Source organism: Natrix helvetica (assembly GCF_964273705.1).
Source record: "Natrix helvetica genome assembly, chromosome: 2".
Taxonomy (NCBI): Eukaryota; Metazoa; Chordata; class Lepidosauria; order Squamata; family Natricidae; genus Natrix; species Natrix helvetica.
In genome coordinates, this window is record NC_138552.1 from 28,851,653 (window position 1) to 28,869,075 (window position 17,423).

The following is a 17,423-nucleotide window of genomic DNA, read 5'->3' on the forward strand; positions in this document are numbered from 1 at the left end:
ACTTGTATTGCTAAGAACCTGGGCTCTTTAAGGTTGCCACTCATTACAGAAAGCACTGAAGCATCTTCTCATTCACTCCAGGATCCCAAAATTTGGAATGTCAATGACTTTAGTATGTTTATTGGGCCATTTTGTTAACAGCAGACATACCCTTTGGATACTGATGTCTGCCAAAACTTGAGTAAATTGCTGTCAGGGATGACTGAATAGGTTTATTGTTAGTCTGTTTCTTCATACCAGGGAATCTCTGATCAGTAGAATATAAATAGACTTTCTCATGCCATAGTAATTTTAAAGTTTATCATAAAATTCTGAGAACTGTGGATGCTTTCAAATAAATTTATCATCAAAAATAATTAATGCAATTTCCAAAACTGAAGCTTGTCATGGGCATTTCAAAGATGACCATAGATGTGGCCATCTAATATTGGTCTCCCTAATGGTACTGACAATAATAGGAACATTATTGGAACATGCAGTTTTCATCCACTCTTTTTGGATCAGCCGCAGTGGCGCAGTGGTTAGAGTGCAGTACTGCAGGCTACTTCTGCTGATCACTGATTGCCTGCAGTTTGGCAGATCGAATCTCACCGGGCTCAAGGTTGACTCAGCCTTCCATCCTTCCAAGGTCGGTAAAATGAGGACCCAGATTGTTGGGGGCAATATGCTGACTCTGTAAACTGCTTAGAGATGGCTGTAAAAGCACCATGAAGCGGTATTTAAATTTAAGTGCTATTGCTATTGCTATCAGAGGCCCCAGTTAGGATACATTTTCTCTTACCATACGCTTATGTGCTGGTTTGTCTTAGATATAATTCCACCACCAACCCCAAAGTTAGTATTTTAATTTTTGTCAGATCTATACATGACTATGTTTATGTCCTCGTGAAACTAATACCTCAAATAATAGGATTGTGCCAGGTTGTGGTTCTACTCTGCTTCACTTCTTTGTTTCTTCAAAATCATACATCTGGTGGAGAACAAGTTAAGTAACTAATGTCACCTTTAAATGCCCAACAATAATTGAGAGTAGCTAAATATTTAGAAAAGAGATTCATGCCATTACTCTTCAACCATTTTTGCAGAAGGGGTGACTCTAAATCCTGAAATCCAGCCTCAAGAATCAATAACAGTTCCATCTTGTCAGATTTCAGCTTCATTTTATCATAAATAGCCTTTACAGATTGGAGACATATGGCAATTTTGATGGTACCTATTCTGAATCTTCAGGAAATGAATGTAAAGCTTTCACCTGCATTTTGATGACAGTTATCTCCAAAGCCATAAATGATCACCTCCAACAACTTCATTAAAGTCATTAAATAACATGGGATGCAAAATAGAATATTGCAAGATCACCTTTAAAAAGTTCTTTTTATTTGTTTTAATTGATTTTCTATTAAATACATTTCTTAATGTTTAATAAACATCATGTTGTCTGGGAATTTAATTTGCTTAACAATACAAATTTACATTCTTAATCTCCACACCTTTATTCCAACCCATTGATAAAATAGATTCAATGTTTGATAATATTCTACATCTTTTTTCTGTTTAATTTTCAATGTCAATCTATCCATTTCTGCATAATCTAGTATCTTCCTGGTTATCTCTTTATCTCGCGATATATCTTCATTTTTCCAGTACTGTACAAACATAATCCTCGCTGCTGTTGACATGTATTATTAAGTAAAGAAAGTTCTCAATTGGTTGAACAGATGCTTCCCAGTATAATACATATTCCTCAAATAGTGGTTCTAAGCAACACTTCCCTCCTACAATACAAGAGCTCCAACAAGATGCTGTCATTAAGAAAATCTTAAGTCTTGAAAAAATGACAGAAGTTACAAGAAAGTCAACTTTCTGTGTTCTGCTTCTCAATGCATTCAGTGGGTCAGCATCTTCATATCTAACTCATTTCCTCTAAGAGCTACAATGCTACCACCATCTTCACAGGCTTTGTTCAATGCTAGATAATAAATGAAGTTCAAAATGGATAGGTCCAGTGTCAATGTTAAGCCATAGGGGTGAGGCCCCAATGTATATTTTGCAAAGAAAAATTAGGATGGAATTCTTTGATGCTCTTATTAAACCAAAGCATGAAAGAATCTAACACATAATTAGTGCTGTAAGAGTCTTAACTGCTACCTTAAGGGACAAGTAATAGAACTTATTCAAAAATATATTATTAGAATGTGATAAACACCCTAGACACAACATTTCCCAAAGTGATACTGATCCTACAGGAATCTGAGTGATTTTATCTCTGGAGAATTGTACAAGTTGTTCATAACATAGTTGAGCTCAGATGGTATCAAAGCATTGCTGAAATAATTGGAGGCTAGGCCATCCATGGGATGGTTTTCTATTAATGCAATCACCGAAGAAATATGTTTCTCCTCTCTGATTCCTATCATGTAGACCTATTAATAATCCCACCACTATGTCTAGCCTGATTCTGTACTACTACTGCATTATGTTTACAATAATACCTCCAATGTACCAAATGTTCTATGATCAAGCAAATTGCCTGTCCTCATGTTTTGTCCACAGCCATTCTAATATCCCGAAACATTATAGGCAACAACACAGCACAGAGGTTGCTAAAGAGCTATTATACCCTGTTTCCCTGAAAATAAGACCTCCCCGGATAATAAGCCCAATCCGGCTTTTGAGCGGATGTGCTAAAATAAGCCCTCTCCCCAAAATAAGCCCTCCCTACAAATATTGCAACACAGCAGCAGCCATGAGGTGATAATGCTTGCTGCCTCCTGCACCTCAAAAATAGTAAGACCTCCCCCAAAATAAGACCAAGCACTTGTTTTGGGGGTCACAAGAAAATAATACCTGTCTTATTTTTGGGGAAACACAATATTAGCTATTTGGGAGAATTCATTGTTCCTATTTCAGCAAGTCCGGTCAGTGTAATGTATTGTAATGTGAGAATAATCTTGAGAACTGGGAAAAGCTACAACCCAAGCAATGTCAGATAAAAGAAATCTCAGCCCCTAACAGAAATGGAATTTGAGAAAGCATCTCAAACATGACCCTTCCTACTTCTTTTGAGGATAAATGCAAGAAGGGGAGAGTGTCTGGGGAAGATTTCACCCTGAACTAATGAGGCTTAGACCGCGGCTTTTCCAAACAGGCATATTCTTCAAGAAGCGAAAAATAAATAAAACCCGAAAATATGTTCTAATTAAAAACAAGCTTTAATACAAAAATAAGAAAATAGAAATAAAACAAATCTATCTAATTGTTACATTTTGGCAGAAGCAGTTTGTCTCCCAGCTTCCTGGCAGATGGACAAAGATCAAAAGGAAAGAAGTCTATGGAATGTGTGAAAGCATGCGCAGTAAATCATTAGTAATTATTCAGTTCAGTTCGGCTAGCAAACATTTAACGCAGTGACAGAGAGGACCATTCAGAGTTGCAAGGCTGGCATCCAAACTTCAAAGTAGATTACACCCTACAACTACTTTTATTATAGGGTTACGGTAACACAAAACATTTCATTCTATGACTGCCTGTGAATCTTTTCTGTTGCTACACACAGAAATAGATTGATTGGCTCGTGTGGGGTCTTTTTTTGTTTTCCTCCGTCCCCTTGGCTGCCTTTGCTTCTTTCCCTCTCATGAATTCCGCCACCATTCCAGGCATCCCGAGTAAGCTGGCGGGCTCTGCTGCTTCCCCCTTGGCTACTTCGAGCCCGGCAGCAAAGTCCTTCTTCAAGCATATGCGCTATGAGAACTTGCTGGCCAGGGAGAGCAGTAGCGTTGCCTCCACGCTGGTCCTGCACCCGCTGGACTTGGCCAAGATCCGTTTCGCAGTGAGTGATGGCTTGGAACTGAGACCAAAATACAATGGTATCTTGCATTGTTTGTCAACCATCTGGAAACAAGAAGGATTACGTGGTCTGTACCAAGAAGTGATTCCAAATGTTTGGGGTGCGGATGCCGCTTGAGCTCTGTATTTTTTCTTCTACAACGCTATTAAAGCCTACAAGACAGGCAATAAGATGGAAAACCTTGGAGCAATTGAACACCTAGTGTCAGCAGCAGAAGCTGGAGTGATGACTTTGTGTATTACAAACCCAATATGTGTAACCAAGACTGGGCTTGTCTTACAATATGAAGCTGGTGCTGACCTGTCAAAGACGCAGTACAAAGGAATGTTTGATGCTCTTATTAAAATACACAGGCATGAAGGTATACATGGGCTATATAAGGGATTTGTGCCTGGTCTGTTTGGAACCTTACATGGAGCCCTTCATTTTATGGCTTATAAAGATTTAAAATCCCAATATAATAAATATAAAACTAGATCATCACATATGAAACGGAACACTTTAAATATATTACCATGGCAGCATTATTCAAAATATTTGCAGTCACATACCCGTATCAGGTTGTGAGGGCACGTCTCCAGGATCAGCACAACAGATAGTCTGGAGTACTTGATGTCATCCATAGGACGTGGAGGAAAGAAGGAGTTTGTGGATTTTATAAAGGAATTATGCCCAATACAATGCGAGTCACTCCTGCATGTTGTATCACCTTTGTAGTATGTGAAAAAGTATCTCTTTTTTTTTTACTTTGACTTAAATAATAAATGAAGATTGAATTTTGACTCCATATATTGTTCTGCACCCTTTCAGTGAAGCAGGAATGCCAACACCTGTCTGGCATTTTTTTTTTTTCTGGATTCATATTTGTCAGTTTCATTTGTAATACCTTTAAAATGGACCAAGGTCACCCGCAAATTGGTATGTTTCAGATAGATAGATAGATAGATGATAGATAGATAGATAGATAGATAGATAGATAGATAGATAGATAGATATAGATATAGATATAGATATAGATATAGATAGAAAGATAGATATTATTATTATTATTATTATTATTGTTATTATTATTATTATTATTATTATTATTATTATTATTATTATTATTATTATTATTATTATTTATTTATTAGCGTTTATATACCGCCCCCTCTCCCGAAAGGGACTCGGGGCGGTGTACAGTCCGTATCAAAATACAACAAATTAAAACATAGTAATAACTACATAAATACGTATATGAGAGGAGGATAAAATATGCCAAACTGTACAGCTAAATAAATAAACGAAATGTATAAAATTTAAAATCCCAATGTCATATAAGATTAAATTTAAAAAACTATCCCTCTAAAAACCAGTAAAAATGTGTATGCCAGGAGGTAGACATTATAAATTATGCCAGACCAGCCAGTCGGAACAGGTGTGTCTTCAATTTCTGTCGGAAGGAGCGGAGGTCAGTAGTGGTTCTAATGTCGGGGGGGAGGTCATTCCAGAGGGTTGGGCCCATCACAGAGAAGGCCCTACTCCTCGGTGTCGCCCGTTGGCATTGCCTCGTGGACGGCACCAGGAGAAGGCCCTCCCTGTGAGAGCGAATTGGCCGCAGGGATATATGTGGGAGGATGCGATCCCGCAGGTAACTAGGCCCTATGCCATGGAGCGCTTTAAAGATGGTAATCAGAACCTTGAAACGCACCCGAAAGACTACAGGCAGCCAGTGCAGCTCGCGCAGGAGAGGTGTTACGTGGGAGTACCTAGTACTCCCCATGACTACCCGCGCGGCTGCGTTCTGGACTAGCTGCAGTCTTCGGGCGCGTCCCAAGGGAAGCCCCATGTAGAGAGCGTTACAGTAGTCCAGGCGAGACATCACCAGTGCATGAGTGACTGTGCGTAGGGCATCACGGTCCAGAAGGGGGCGCAATTGGTGCACCAGGCGAACCTGGTAGAACGCCCCCCTTGCCACGGCTGCCACATGATCATCCATTGACAGCCGGGCATCTAGGAGGACGCCCAAATTGCACGCCCGTTCTACAGGGGGCAATTGTTCGCCCCCTATGGCCAGTGATGGAATCAGCTGGCTGAACCGAGGTGCCGGTAGCCACAGCCACTCTGTCTTGGAGGGGTTGAGTTTGAGTCTGTTGTCCCCCATCCAGATAGATAGATAGATAGATAGATAGATGATAGATAGATGATAGATAGATAGATAGATAGATAGATAGATAGATAGATAGATAGATAGATAGATAGATAGATGATAGATAGATAGATAAAACAGCTTGCCTCCAGAAGTTGTGAATGCCCCAATACTGGAAGTCTTTAAGAAGATGTTGGATAGCCATTTGTCTGAAACGGTATACGGTTTCCTGCCTAGGCAGGGGGTTGGACTAAAAGACTTGAGTTTCCTTAAAGTTCCATTTTATTAGAGATGTCATATTGGCAAAACTGGGAAAACCCAAATCTGAAAGTTTCCAGGTTTTCCCCACCCAAACGAAAGTCCAAGTCCCTGCCCAGCACCCATGGTCCAATCAGGCACCATCCCAACTGGAGATGCCTCCCAGTCACACCACTCCAGGTGCAGGGCAAGATGTCCTTGACTCTCTGAGAAAGGAATATTCTTTTGACTATATCTATTACACTCCATTTTCCCAATTTCCCACAGCAGTAAATGTGGCCGGCCTGAAGGCCCCAATGCAAAAGATGGCTTTCAGACTTGATACTGTCCTTATTAAGGGAATAAAGTTGTGTTTGGATTATGCTAGCTCAGAAGGCTAAATGACTGGATATTTCTCTGCAGAAAACTTGGGAAAGTATTTGCATAGAATACTAACCTCTCTTTCTGGCTAACCTGCTACATTTTTTAGTTTAAAAAATTCAGTTTGTTTATTTTGATGCTGAAAAATACATGTAGTCCTCGATTTACGACAATTCATTTAGTGACTCTTCAAAGTTACAACATCAAAAAGTGACATATGACTGTTTTTCACGCTTATGACTATTGCAGCATCCCCATGGTCATGTGATCAAAATTCAGATGCTTGGCAACTGACTCATCTTTATGACGGTTACAGTGTCCCAGGTCATATGATCACATATTGTGACCTTATGACAAACTATCAGTGAGGAAGCCCGAATCACTTAACAACCATTTTATTAATTTAAAAACTGCAGTGATTCACTCAACAACTGTCTTACTTAGAAACAGAAAATTTGGGCTCAGTTGTGGTCGTAAGTCAAGCACTTATCTGTTTTTAGTATGATTCAGTTTGAATCCCACAGAAACAGATTCATCTCCTAGGTTATATTTCTGAGAACCAGAGGATAAAGTTTCTTATCTGTTTCTTCAGAAAGTAGAAGTGGATTTTAAATTAGAGATTAGATTCCAATTTAACACTATGAGAGACTTCTTAATGCTGAAAATAATCAGTGTAAAAATAGGATTATTATTAGTCGAGGGTGAGCACTGCCTTACCTTGGATTTTTTTTTTTTAGCTAAAGCTAGCATATTTTATCTGTTGTTATAGATTGCTGTAATGTTTGATTTCCTGCATCAATCTTTGGGAATTGGGATAAACAATAATCCCAAATTGCATGACTGGATCCCAGGAACATGCTCAGACATAATGTGGTTTGTTCAACTTTGGCTAAACATGATATATGAACCCAGCTATTGATGTTTCCTGCTTAGCACTATGAGGAACTGGGACTTGTGCCATAAAACTGTCAGTAAATCTCGACTAAACACTTTGTCTTAACTAAGGATTTTAAGCAAAACCTTGAAATATTTTGGAATTGGCAAATTGTTAAACAAAGGAGTAATTTCTGATTCACAAACCTATTGTGGATAGGAATGCTGGTGCCTTGTGAGCAGTTTTGGTCTTGAGAGGAATTTTACTTATAAGCAAGCTTTCTTGAGATTGAATTGTCAGGCTGTAGTCCTATATACCCTGTTTCCCCTAAAATAAAACCTCCCTGGAGAATAAGCCCAATTGGGCTTCCACTAAAATAAGACCTCCCCCGAAAATAAGCCCTCCCCTAAAATATTTAAACGCAAGTATTTATTTATTTATTATTCGTATTTATAGACCGCCCCTTCTCCCGAAAGGGACTCGGGGCGGTGTACAGTCACTAAAATGCGTTATAAAATACATACATAAAACAGTTAAATAATTAAATACGTAGGTGGAGGAGGTTGCAAGACTGTATATAGAATAATAAATATAGTACATTAAAAGCTTATTAAAACCCCAAACCCAATTAAAATGAATAAATCCCCGGGAGGTAAAACTAAGAAAGTGCCAGGCCAGGTGATTGAAATAGGTGAGTCTTTAACTTTTGCCGGAAGGAACGGAGGTCGGTGGTAGTTCGAATGTCTGGGGGGAGGTCATTCCAGAGGGTTTGGCCCATCACAGAGAAGGATCTACTCCTAGGTGTCGCCCGCTGGCATTGCCTAGCAGACGGCACCAGGAGGAGCCCCTCTCTGTGTGAGCGGATAGGTCGCAGGGACGTGTGTGGTAGGATGCGATCCTGCAGATACCTAGGTCCTATGCCATGGAGCGCTTTAAAGATGGTAATCAGTACCTTGAAACGCACCCAAAAGGCCACAGGTAGCCAGTGCAGCTCGCGCAGGAGAGGTGTTACGTGGGAGTAACGAGTACTTCCCATAATAACCCGCGCGGCTGCGTTCTGAACTAGCTGCAGTCTCCGGATGCGTCCCAAGGGAAGCCCCATGTAGAGAGCATTGCAGTAGTCCAGGCGAGACGTCACCAGCGCATGAGTGACCGTGCGCAGGGCACTCCGGTCCAGTAGGGGGCGCAATTGGCGCACCAGGCGAACCTGGTGGAACGCCCCCCCTTGCCACGGCTGCCACATGGTCCTCCATTGACAGCCGGGCATCGAGGAGGACGCCCAAATTGCGCGCCCGCTCCACAGGGGACAGCTGTTCGCCCCCTATGGCCAGCAATGGAGTCAGCTGGCTGAACCGAAGCGCCGGTACCCACAGCCACTCAGTCTTGGAGGGGTTGAGTTTGAGTCTGTTGTCCCCCATCCAGACCCCGACAGCTTCCAAACACCGGGACATCACTTCGACAGCCTCGTTGGGGTGGTTTGGGGTTGAAATATACAGCTGAGTATCATCAGCGTAAAGATGGTACTCAACCCCAAAACCACGGATGATCTCGCCCAGCGGCTTCACATATGCATTGAACAGGAGAGGCGAGAGGACCGACCCCTGTGGCACCCCACAAGTGAGTGGCCTCAGGGAGGACCTCTGCCCCCCTGTCAACACACATTGCTTCCGGTCGGAGAGGTAGGAGCCGAACCACCGCAAAACGGTGCCTCCGACTCCCATCCCCTCCAACTGGCGCAATAGGATACCATGGTCGATGGTATCAAAAGCCGCCGAGAGGTCTAATAGGACCAGGATAGAGGAACAACCCCTATCTCTGGCCCTCCAGAGATCATCAACCAACGCTACCAAGGCTGTCTCAGTGCTGTGCCCGGGTCGGAAGCCGGACTGGCATGGGTCTAGATAGTCGGATTCGTCTAGGTGTCGTGGAAATTGCTGCGCCACCACATTCTCAACAACCTTCGCCAAGAAGGGGAGGTTGGAGACTGGACGATAATTAGCTAGCTCCATTGGGTCGAGCGAAGGTCTCTTGAGCAAGGGTCTCACCACCGCCTCTTTCAAGGCGGTAGGTAAGTATCCCTCACCCAATGAGGCGTTCACCAGGCCCAGGAGCCAGCCTCGTGTCACCTCCCAGGCTGCCAGTACCAGCCAGGAGGGGCACGGGTCCGTTAAACATGTGGTAGGTCGTAGCCGTCCACGCAACCTGTCCAAATCCTCGGGGGCAACAGAGTCAAACTCCTCCCAGAATGGTCTCTCAAGACTCGCTGTTGGCAGCTCGTCTGGTCCACTGACGGAGGCCCACCCGCTCCGGATCTGATCGATTTTGTCCTGAAGATATTCTCCAAACTCCTCTGTTCTACCCTGTAAGGGTGTCTCCCGCGCCCCCTGCGATAAAAGGGAGCGGGTCACCCTAAACAGGGCGGCAGGGCGGTTATCCGCGGACGCAATAAGAGCAGCACAATGTCTACGTTTGGCGGCTCTTATTGCCACAAGGTAAGTCCGCAAATAGGCTCTTACCTGTGTTCGGTCAGATTCGGAGCGTGAGGACCTCCACCTGCTCTCTAGACGTCTCCTGTGGCGCTTCATCACCCTAAGCTCCTCAGTAAACCAAGGAGCCCGGGTGGGTCGATGCCGCAGGAGAGGTCGCAAAGGCGCAACCCGGTCCAAGGCCCCAGTCGTCGCCCTATTCCAGGCAGTCACTAGGTCCTCGGAGCGGGAGCGGGACAAGGCTACAGGAATTGGCCCAAGCTCCGTCTGGAATCTATCAGATTCCATCAGGTGCCTGGGGCGGTACCAGTTTATAGAGTCTGGTTCCGCCTCCTCGCGGTGGGGGATAGCGCCAGGGAAGTCCAGCCGGAGGGATGAGTGGTCTGACCATGACAGGGGCGTGATGACTAAATCCCCTATTCCCAGATCACTCGTCCACTGTTCAGATACAAAAATGAGGTCCAGTGTGTGGCCCCCTTCGTGAGTGGGGCCCTGCACTAATTGGGTCAGGTCCATGGCCGTCATGGAAGCCATGAACTCCCGAGCCACCTCAGAAGCCGCTCCCGTTGACGGCAAGTTGAAGTCCCCCATGACCAAAAGTCTGGGAGTCTCAACTGCCGTCGCTGAGATTAGCTCGAGGAGCTCGGGCAGGGCTGCTGATGCATAGCGAGGAGCCAAGTATACAATCAGCAAGCCCCACTGCCTCCCTGGGCCCCAGTTCACACCAAGGGACTCACACCCGGGTATCTGAGGGACAGTGAACTCCCTCGGCTCTAAACATTCCCGCATAACCACCGCCACCCCTCCACCCTTACCCAGGGCCCGAGGTTGATGGAATGCACGGAAACCCGGTGGGCACATTTCCACGAGGGGTAAACCACCCTCGTGGCCCAACCAGGTCTCCGTTATCCCTGCAAGGTCTAGCTCCCCCTCTGAGATCAACTCATTAATGAGGGGGGCCTTGTTGGTGACAGACCTTGCGTTGCAAAGCATCAGCCGCAGGCCCTGGCTCTGTAGGACCTGTCCACCTAGACTGCAGGGGTTGGTACAAGCGACCGGGCGTAACCAACAGCCGCGGTCTCCCAACCAACCTTGGGATCTTATCCTGTCCTCGCATCCCCTCCTCCCCGCGACCGTTGTAATAGGACAACCCTCTGCTTTAGTGACCTTTATATTCCCCCCCTCCACCGCATCCCCGTCCTTCCTGGACTCACCTGTCTGTCCGGCTCTGGCCCTCCTCCCGGTCTGATTAACCCTCCCCCCCACCCTGGGACCCCCTAAAAAAGATAAAAAACATTTTACTTAAAATCCCCTTAGCTTCCGGTTCCTACACCTCTCGGGGTCCATGAACCCGTCATCAAGGCAGGCCCTTGAGAGAGCCAAGGGCCATGCCTGCGAGAGAGGGGCCTCCCGCAGGCGGAGCAGGTCTGACCTCGAGTAGATTGTTAAAAACCCAGTGGGGTAAGGGTGCTAGTACTGAAAAGTTGGTAAACGGGGGTTAGAGTCTCAATAGGAAGTACGAGGCTTCAATGTCCAGTTAGTACTTGGATGAGGGGGGGGGGCGGGAAATGATCGAATATCCCCAAGTGGTGAAAGATGGCAGAGATGACAGAAAGGTGGGAGACAGTCCAAGGTGGTTCCAGATGGGGGGGGCGTTCTTGGCCCAGTTGTTCTTGGCCTAGGTAACTGTTCAGGCCTATCCATGGCCCTGAAACAGGGCCTCCAGTGGCCTCCGGTGTTCCAGGCCACCCCCAACCGTTGTTTTATACCTTCGCCCTCACTCCTGGTTTCCATCCAGAACGCCCAGGTGGGCACACTCCACCTTGGCCCCCCACCCGGCGCTCCAAAGTTCTCCACGGTTTAGGATAAAGTTCTCCAAAATTCTCCAAGATCGTAATAACCATTCGGCGTCCTCTGCTGGCGCCGGCAAGACCCGGGGGGGGCATGGGAGCAGCCAGGATACGGCAGAATACCACAGAGGAGTCCCTGGCAGCGGCGCCACTCTTTCCACTCGTCCCGCTGCCGCAGCCGTCTCCAACTGCCTCTCCCAATTGCCTCCCAGCCTTGTTCTCCTCCCCGGTGCCTCGTTCTTCTCCCCGGTGCCTTTTTTCGCCGTCAGCGCAATCCTCATGCTGCGCTGCGCTGCGCGCGCCGCCGCCATTGCTTCCCAGCTGTTTCCCCGGCCGTTTACAGCCTTCCGTTCCTCCTTTTCCTCCAATCTCCCCCGACCACCCTGGTGGGCCAAAACGAGCCCAAAACAAGCCAGGGTGGTCGAGCTGTCCAACTCTCGGCCCTCCGATGACATGAGGGCCGGCAGCAATCCCTTACCCGGTCGGGAGCTCCATGGCGTTCTTAGGAGCTCAGGAGGCGACCGCCATCGCCGGAAGCTCCTCCTCTAGTGCAACCAGTCCTTGCCATTTCCTGGGGGGAGAGGGGTAACATCCCCCATGTGCCTCACATGCCATCCACACGGAACGGCTTCGTGGAGGCCACTCCTGCAAACTCTAGCTACTGCGCCCCTTTTCTTAGTGGCAGCCGCAAAAAGCGTGGCAGGCCCAGTGACGCTAGGGCTGGCAAGAGTGTGCCAGAAACAGAAACAGAACCTCTGGTCCTCTCTGGATCAGCTAATCTGCGGGCCGTGGGCCGAGGTTTAGGGGCCTCCTGCACCTAAAAATAATAAGACCTCACCAAAAATAAGGCCAAATGCTTGTTTTGGGAGTCAAAAGAAAATAAGACTCTGGGATATTTATAATCGAATTGTCAAGCTGTAGACCTATGTATATTTATAATCAAATTCACTAGTACAGCAAGACCTACAATTGAGTAAACAACCATCTGATTTAGGGTAAAAATTAGATTCTTCTAGCTTTATTTCTACATGAATCATCACTACATGCCCAACAGCAATCATTATCAAAGGATATTTTATTATGCACTTTCTGTATGGTGTGTATCTATAGCTACAATTACAACACCTGACTGACTGCCTGGTGCCAAAGCAAAGAAAAAGCTCCTTCAAAAATCTTTATGCATTTTCACCGTTCAACCAGGAAAAAGATGTATTGCCATGGTAACATCATAATGGAAAATAGGGCACGTTTTTATCAATATTTGTCAGGCTAATTGTATGCTGTTAGATTTTTTGCTTAGAAAATTACTCTGAAAGTAGAAAGGGACCATTGCATTTCAATGTTAGAATAATCTGATCAGTGGGTAAATTAGCACCAATGAATAAGGAAGATTGAATTGATAACCTCACTGGTTTTCCATAGAAACCTATGTCAAGATTTAATGAAAAAAATCAGGATTAATTTTTAGTAAGAAGTATAAATGAAATATGGAATTAATTATTCTGAATGGTCTATTAGCATAATAACTAGACATACAACATGCAACAAAAGGACTACAAAGTTCACTGAGCAGGGAAATTGATGGGGAAATGTTAGCATAGTAAATGAAGTTATATTTAATTGCATTCATGTTCACAATAGTTCTTCACATGGTTCTAATAAATTATGAATGTATCAGTTGTCACTAAGGCATTTTGTCATAAATGAAATTTAAGTACTTGGTTAATTTTTTCCCAGAAATACCTTGTGTATGGACTATCTACTATGACGTTTCCCCATGTACATCAATTGTAATGAAGGTGTCATTCATGACAATGGACTCTGCAATACACTGGACATTTTCTTCTTATGGTTACATTTGTTTAATGTTGCAGCAACAATTCATGAATATGAATGCAATAATTGGGACAGAGGAGATATATAATCTGTAAAACCTATTTAAATGTGCATCAGGGAAAAATTAATGTAAAGCCTATTTAACAGATTTATATAAGCAATGCTGCATTTTGGGAAAGTCTTTGTTTTGTAACCAGTTAAAACTGTAGTTAGACAAAACTGCCTGAAGACAAACAAAAGTTATTTGTTTATTCTGCACCATCCAGCTGTTTGGATTACAATTCCTTCCTCCTCCAGCAACATAGCCATGGGTGCAAACACACAGCTTCCCATACAGTACTTTATAATAAAATTTAACTGGCCTCTTTAGGTAAAAAGAAATTCTAGAAAGTGTGAACTGTAGCTAAGATACCTTCTATAACAGCATCTAAAGTTTGTATGTTGTAATCAGGTCAATCAGTGATTTATCTCATCACATGAGAACCTCCAACTAACCAATGATTCCTCTCACCAACTAGCATGACAGCATAAAACAGCATCCAACTATGGCCACTCATCATACTCCTTGGGGCTTTATATAGAGTGCTTGCAGGCATCACTGTATCATCCTTCTGAACAGAAATTAAAAGAAATGTGACTAGTGACAAAATAACACGATGCTCCAAAGCTGGGGGATAGGAATTCCACTCAATGGGAATAATGTTCCACATCCAAATTCAGCGGAGCCCAAGATTTTGAAAACAAAAGAGAAATGAATTAAGAACAGGTAGTCCTCAACTTATAACAGTTTATTAAAGTGACCATTCAAAGTTACAACGGCCCTGAAAAAAGTGACTTATGAACCATTTTCACACTTATGACCATCACAGTATCTCTGTGGTCAAAATTCAGATGCTTGGCAACTGTCTCATATGTATGACAGTCGCAGTGTCTCAGGGTCACTTTCTGCGACTTTCTGACAAGTAGTCAATGAGGAGGCCCGATTCACGTAACAACCGTGTTACTGACTTAACAACTGCTTAAGTGATTCCCTTAACACCTGTGGCAAGAAAAGTCATAAAATGGAGTAAAAGTCACTTAACAATAGAAATGTTGGGCTCAGTTGTGATTGTAAGTTGCAAACTACCTGTATCAAGCTGGAGCAGAACAAATGCCACATGCACAGAAGTTGTAAGAAAGTTCTACTAAATGTTATTCTTCCCATATGATTTTTCCATTTACACTTAGCCAGACCTACCAGAAGAATAAAAGCAACTTTAATCAGGGAGAAAACAACTCTCAAGGAAAAGATATCACATACGTTCGCCTCTTGATATTTCTGTGATGAAATCTGCCCTCCAGGAGAGCTTGCAATGGAGAAGCAAATGTCTCTGCCGTGGCTCTAATATAATTTGTCATTTGCCCCCAAATGCAGTCAACATCAAATATGTTGTCAGATGAAGATGGCTGAAGGCTTATTTTCTCATATGCATTTGAGTATCTTTGGTCTTATCGTTTCATATTGAGACTCACCACTTACTTATCGGATGAAAATAAATCACAGTTGAAGCAATGGAAGCTAACAACGACTTCAAGATTCTTGATCTGAAGTAACTTAGTTCCAGCTTTTGCCTAGATATACCGTACATATAACTATCAAATAGTGTTTGGTCTCCTGAAATGTTATTTTTGTTGAAAATAATATTTTGAAATGCCATCAGTATGGGGCTGATGTACGTGTTGAATTTCACTGCTTATTATTCGATATTAACTATTGATATTTCATGGTTTTAGGATACAGCAGGTCAAGAGAGATATAGGACAATTACTACGGCCTACTATCGGGGCGCTATGGGCTTCATTTTAATGTATGACATCACCAATGAAGAATCTTTCAATGCTGTACAAGACTGGTAAGTAAAATATATTTAGGAATCCATTGGAAATAAAGGATAGTTGACCTGACAACCTCATTTTGACTCTTGTTGTTATAAGAGTTGGCTAAAGGTGGCTTTCTTATTAGCATGAATCTGAATTTGAGAATTATTTATTCTGGATTAAGCTGTGCCTCATGCCAACTACAAAACTTTAAAAGTTTCCCTTCCTCATTAGTGACAAATTCAAATGTCTTCAAAACAACATAAGAAGTGCTCTGCTGGATTGGACATTTGACTCATCTAGTCTAGGGGTGACATGATAGCAGTGTTCCAATATCTCAGGAGCTGCCACAAAGAAGAGGCAGTCAAGCTATTCTCCAAAACACCTGAGGGTAGGACAAGAAGCAAAGGGGGGAAACTAATCAAGGAGAGAAGCAACTTAGAACTAAGGACAAATTTCCTGAAAGTTAGAACAATTAATCAGTGGAGCAACTTGCCTCCAGAAGTTGTGAATGCTCCAACACTGGAAGTTTTTAAGAAGAGATTGGATAACCATTTGTCCGAAATGGTATAGGGTTTCCTCCCTGGGTTGGATTAGAAGCCCTCCAAAGTCCATTCCAACTCTATTTATTCTATTCTATTCTATTCTATTCTATTCTACTCTACTCTACTCTACTCTACTCTATTCTAATCCAGTGGTGTGTTCTCACAGCAGCCAACCAACTACATAAGGAAGCCCACTAGCCTTCCAGCAAATCTTCAAAGGTAGTCGCAGTGCCATCACAGCTAATAGACCTTGATCCCCATGACTTTCATGAATTGGTGCTACTCCTTTTTTTAAAGCCAGATAGCCAGTACCACATCTTATAGTTTAAGTACAAAAGTTTAATTGTGCATTTTACATTGAAAAAAAATCATTTTGTCCTGATTCTCCCAAGATTCTGTTTCACTGAGTTCTGGTTCTTTGGGAAGAGGGAAATAGCTTTTCCTTGTCCACTTTGGTTGTTTTTTTTTAATCCATCCTTTATTATTTTTACAAATAGCTCAAGGTGGTGAACAGATCCAACACATCTTCCTCCTCCTATTTTTGCCACGACAACAACCCTGCGAAGTGAGTAGGGCTGGGAGAGAGTGAATGGCCTAAGGTCACCCATTGGCTTTCATGGCTAAGACAGGACTTGAACTTAACCATCTCTGGCTTTCTAGCAGTATGCCTTAACCATTACACCAAACTAAGTCTACACCATACACAAGTTTGTATACCTTCATCATGTCCCATCTAATTCACCTTCTTTCTAGATTAAAAAACTCTAAATGTTACGTTTCCACATGGGGAAGCTCTCCAATTGCTTCACCAACTTAGTTGCTTCCTGACCTTCTCTAGTGCCCTTATATCCTTTTTGAGATGTCATGACCAGAAATGTTCACATTGTGCACAAACCAGATACTCTCTCATGCCATTGATTTATAGAAGGGCATCATGATATTATGGGACTATTTTCAGTCCCATTTCTTTTATGTCTAACATGCTGTTCACCTTTTTTTTTGCAATGAATGTATACCGTGTCAATACCTTAATTGAATTATTTGCCACTACTCCAAGAACTCTTTCTTCATCAGTCATTGCTAGCTCTTAATGTACACTGTTATTGTTATGGTATGTTACACAATAGGCCAGATGTTTAGACTGGATTTGGCATTTTTAATCCATGTGTTGAGTCCTCCGCAAGGACTTGGGATAAGGCAGATGTTGTTGTTTGATAATGTTGAATGTATCTTTGAAGGATGTAAGCTGTTCCAAGTGCAACTGCCTTTGATTGATAGTGATTTTGTTATTTCCCTTCCCTCCTTTTTTCTTCCTCCTCCCTTTTAAGCCTCCCCAACTCAAATTCGTATCAATGCAATCAATGCAGTCTTTCCTTCTTTCA

General features: G+C 43.4%; 1 protein-coding gene and 1 pseudogene across 2 annotated transcripts in view; both read left to right on the plus strand.

The window, feature by feature from the left end:
- RAB3C (RAB3C, member RAS oncogene family) overlaps positions 1-17,423 on the plus strand; it is a 134,551-nt gene that overhangs the window by 60,484 nt on the left and 56,644 nt on the right. Inside the window, exon 3 of the mRNA XM_081943362.1 lies at positions 15,413-15,531. Coding sequence (XP_081799488.1) covers positions 15,413-15,531 — 119 coding nt within the window. The remainder of the gene's footprint in view (positions 1-15,412; positions 15,532-17,423) is intronic.
- Positions 3,613-4,776, plus strand: LOC309386752 (solute carrier family 25 member 32-like; annotated as a pseudogene). The gene has a single exon. The product of its transcript is annotated as a solute carrier family 25 member 32-like (transcript).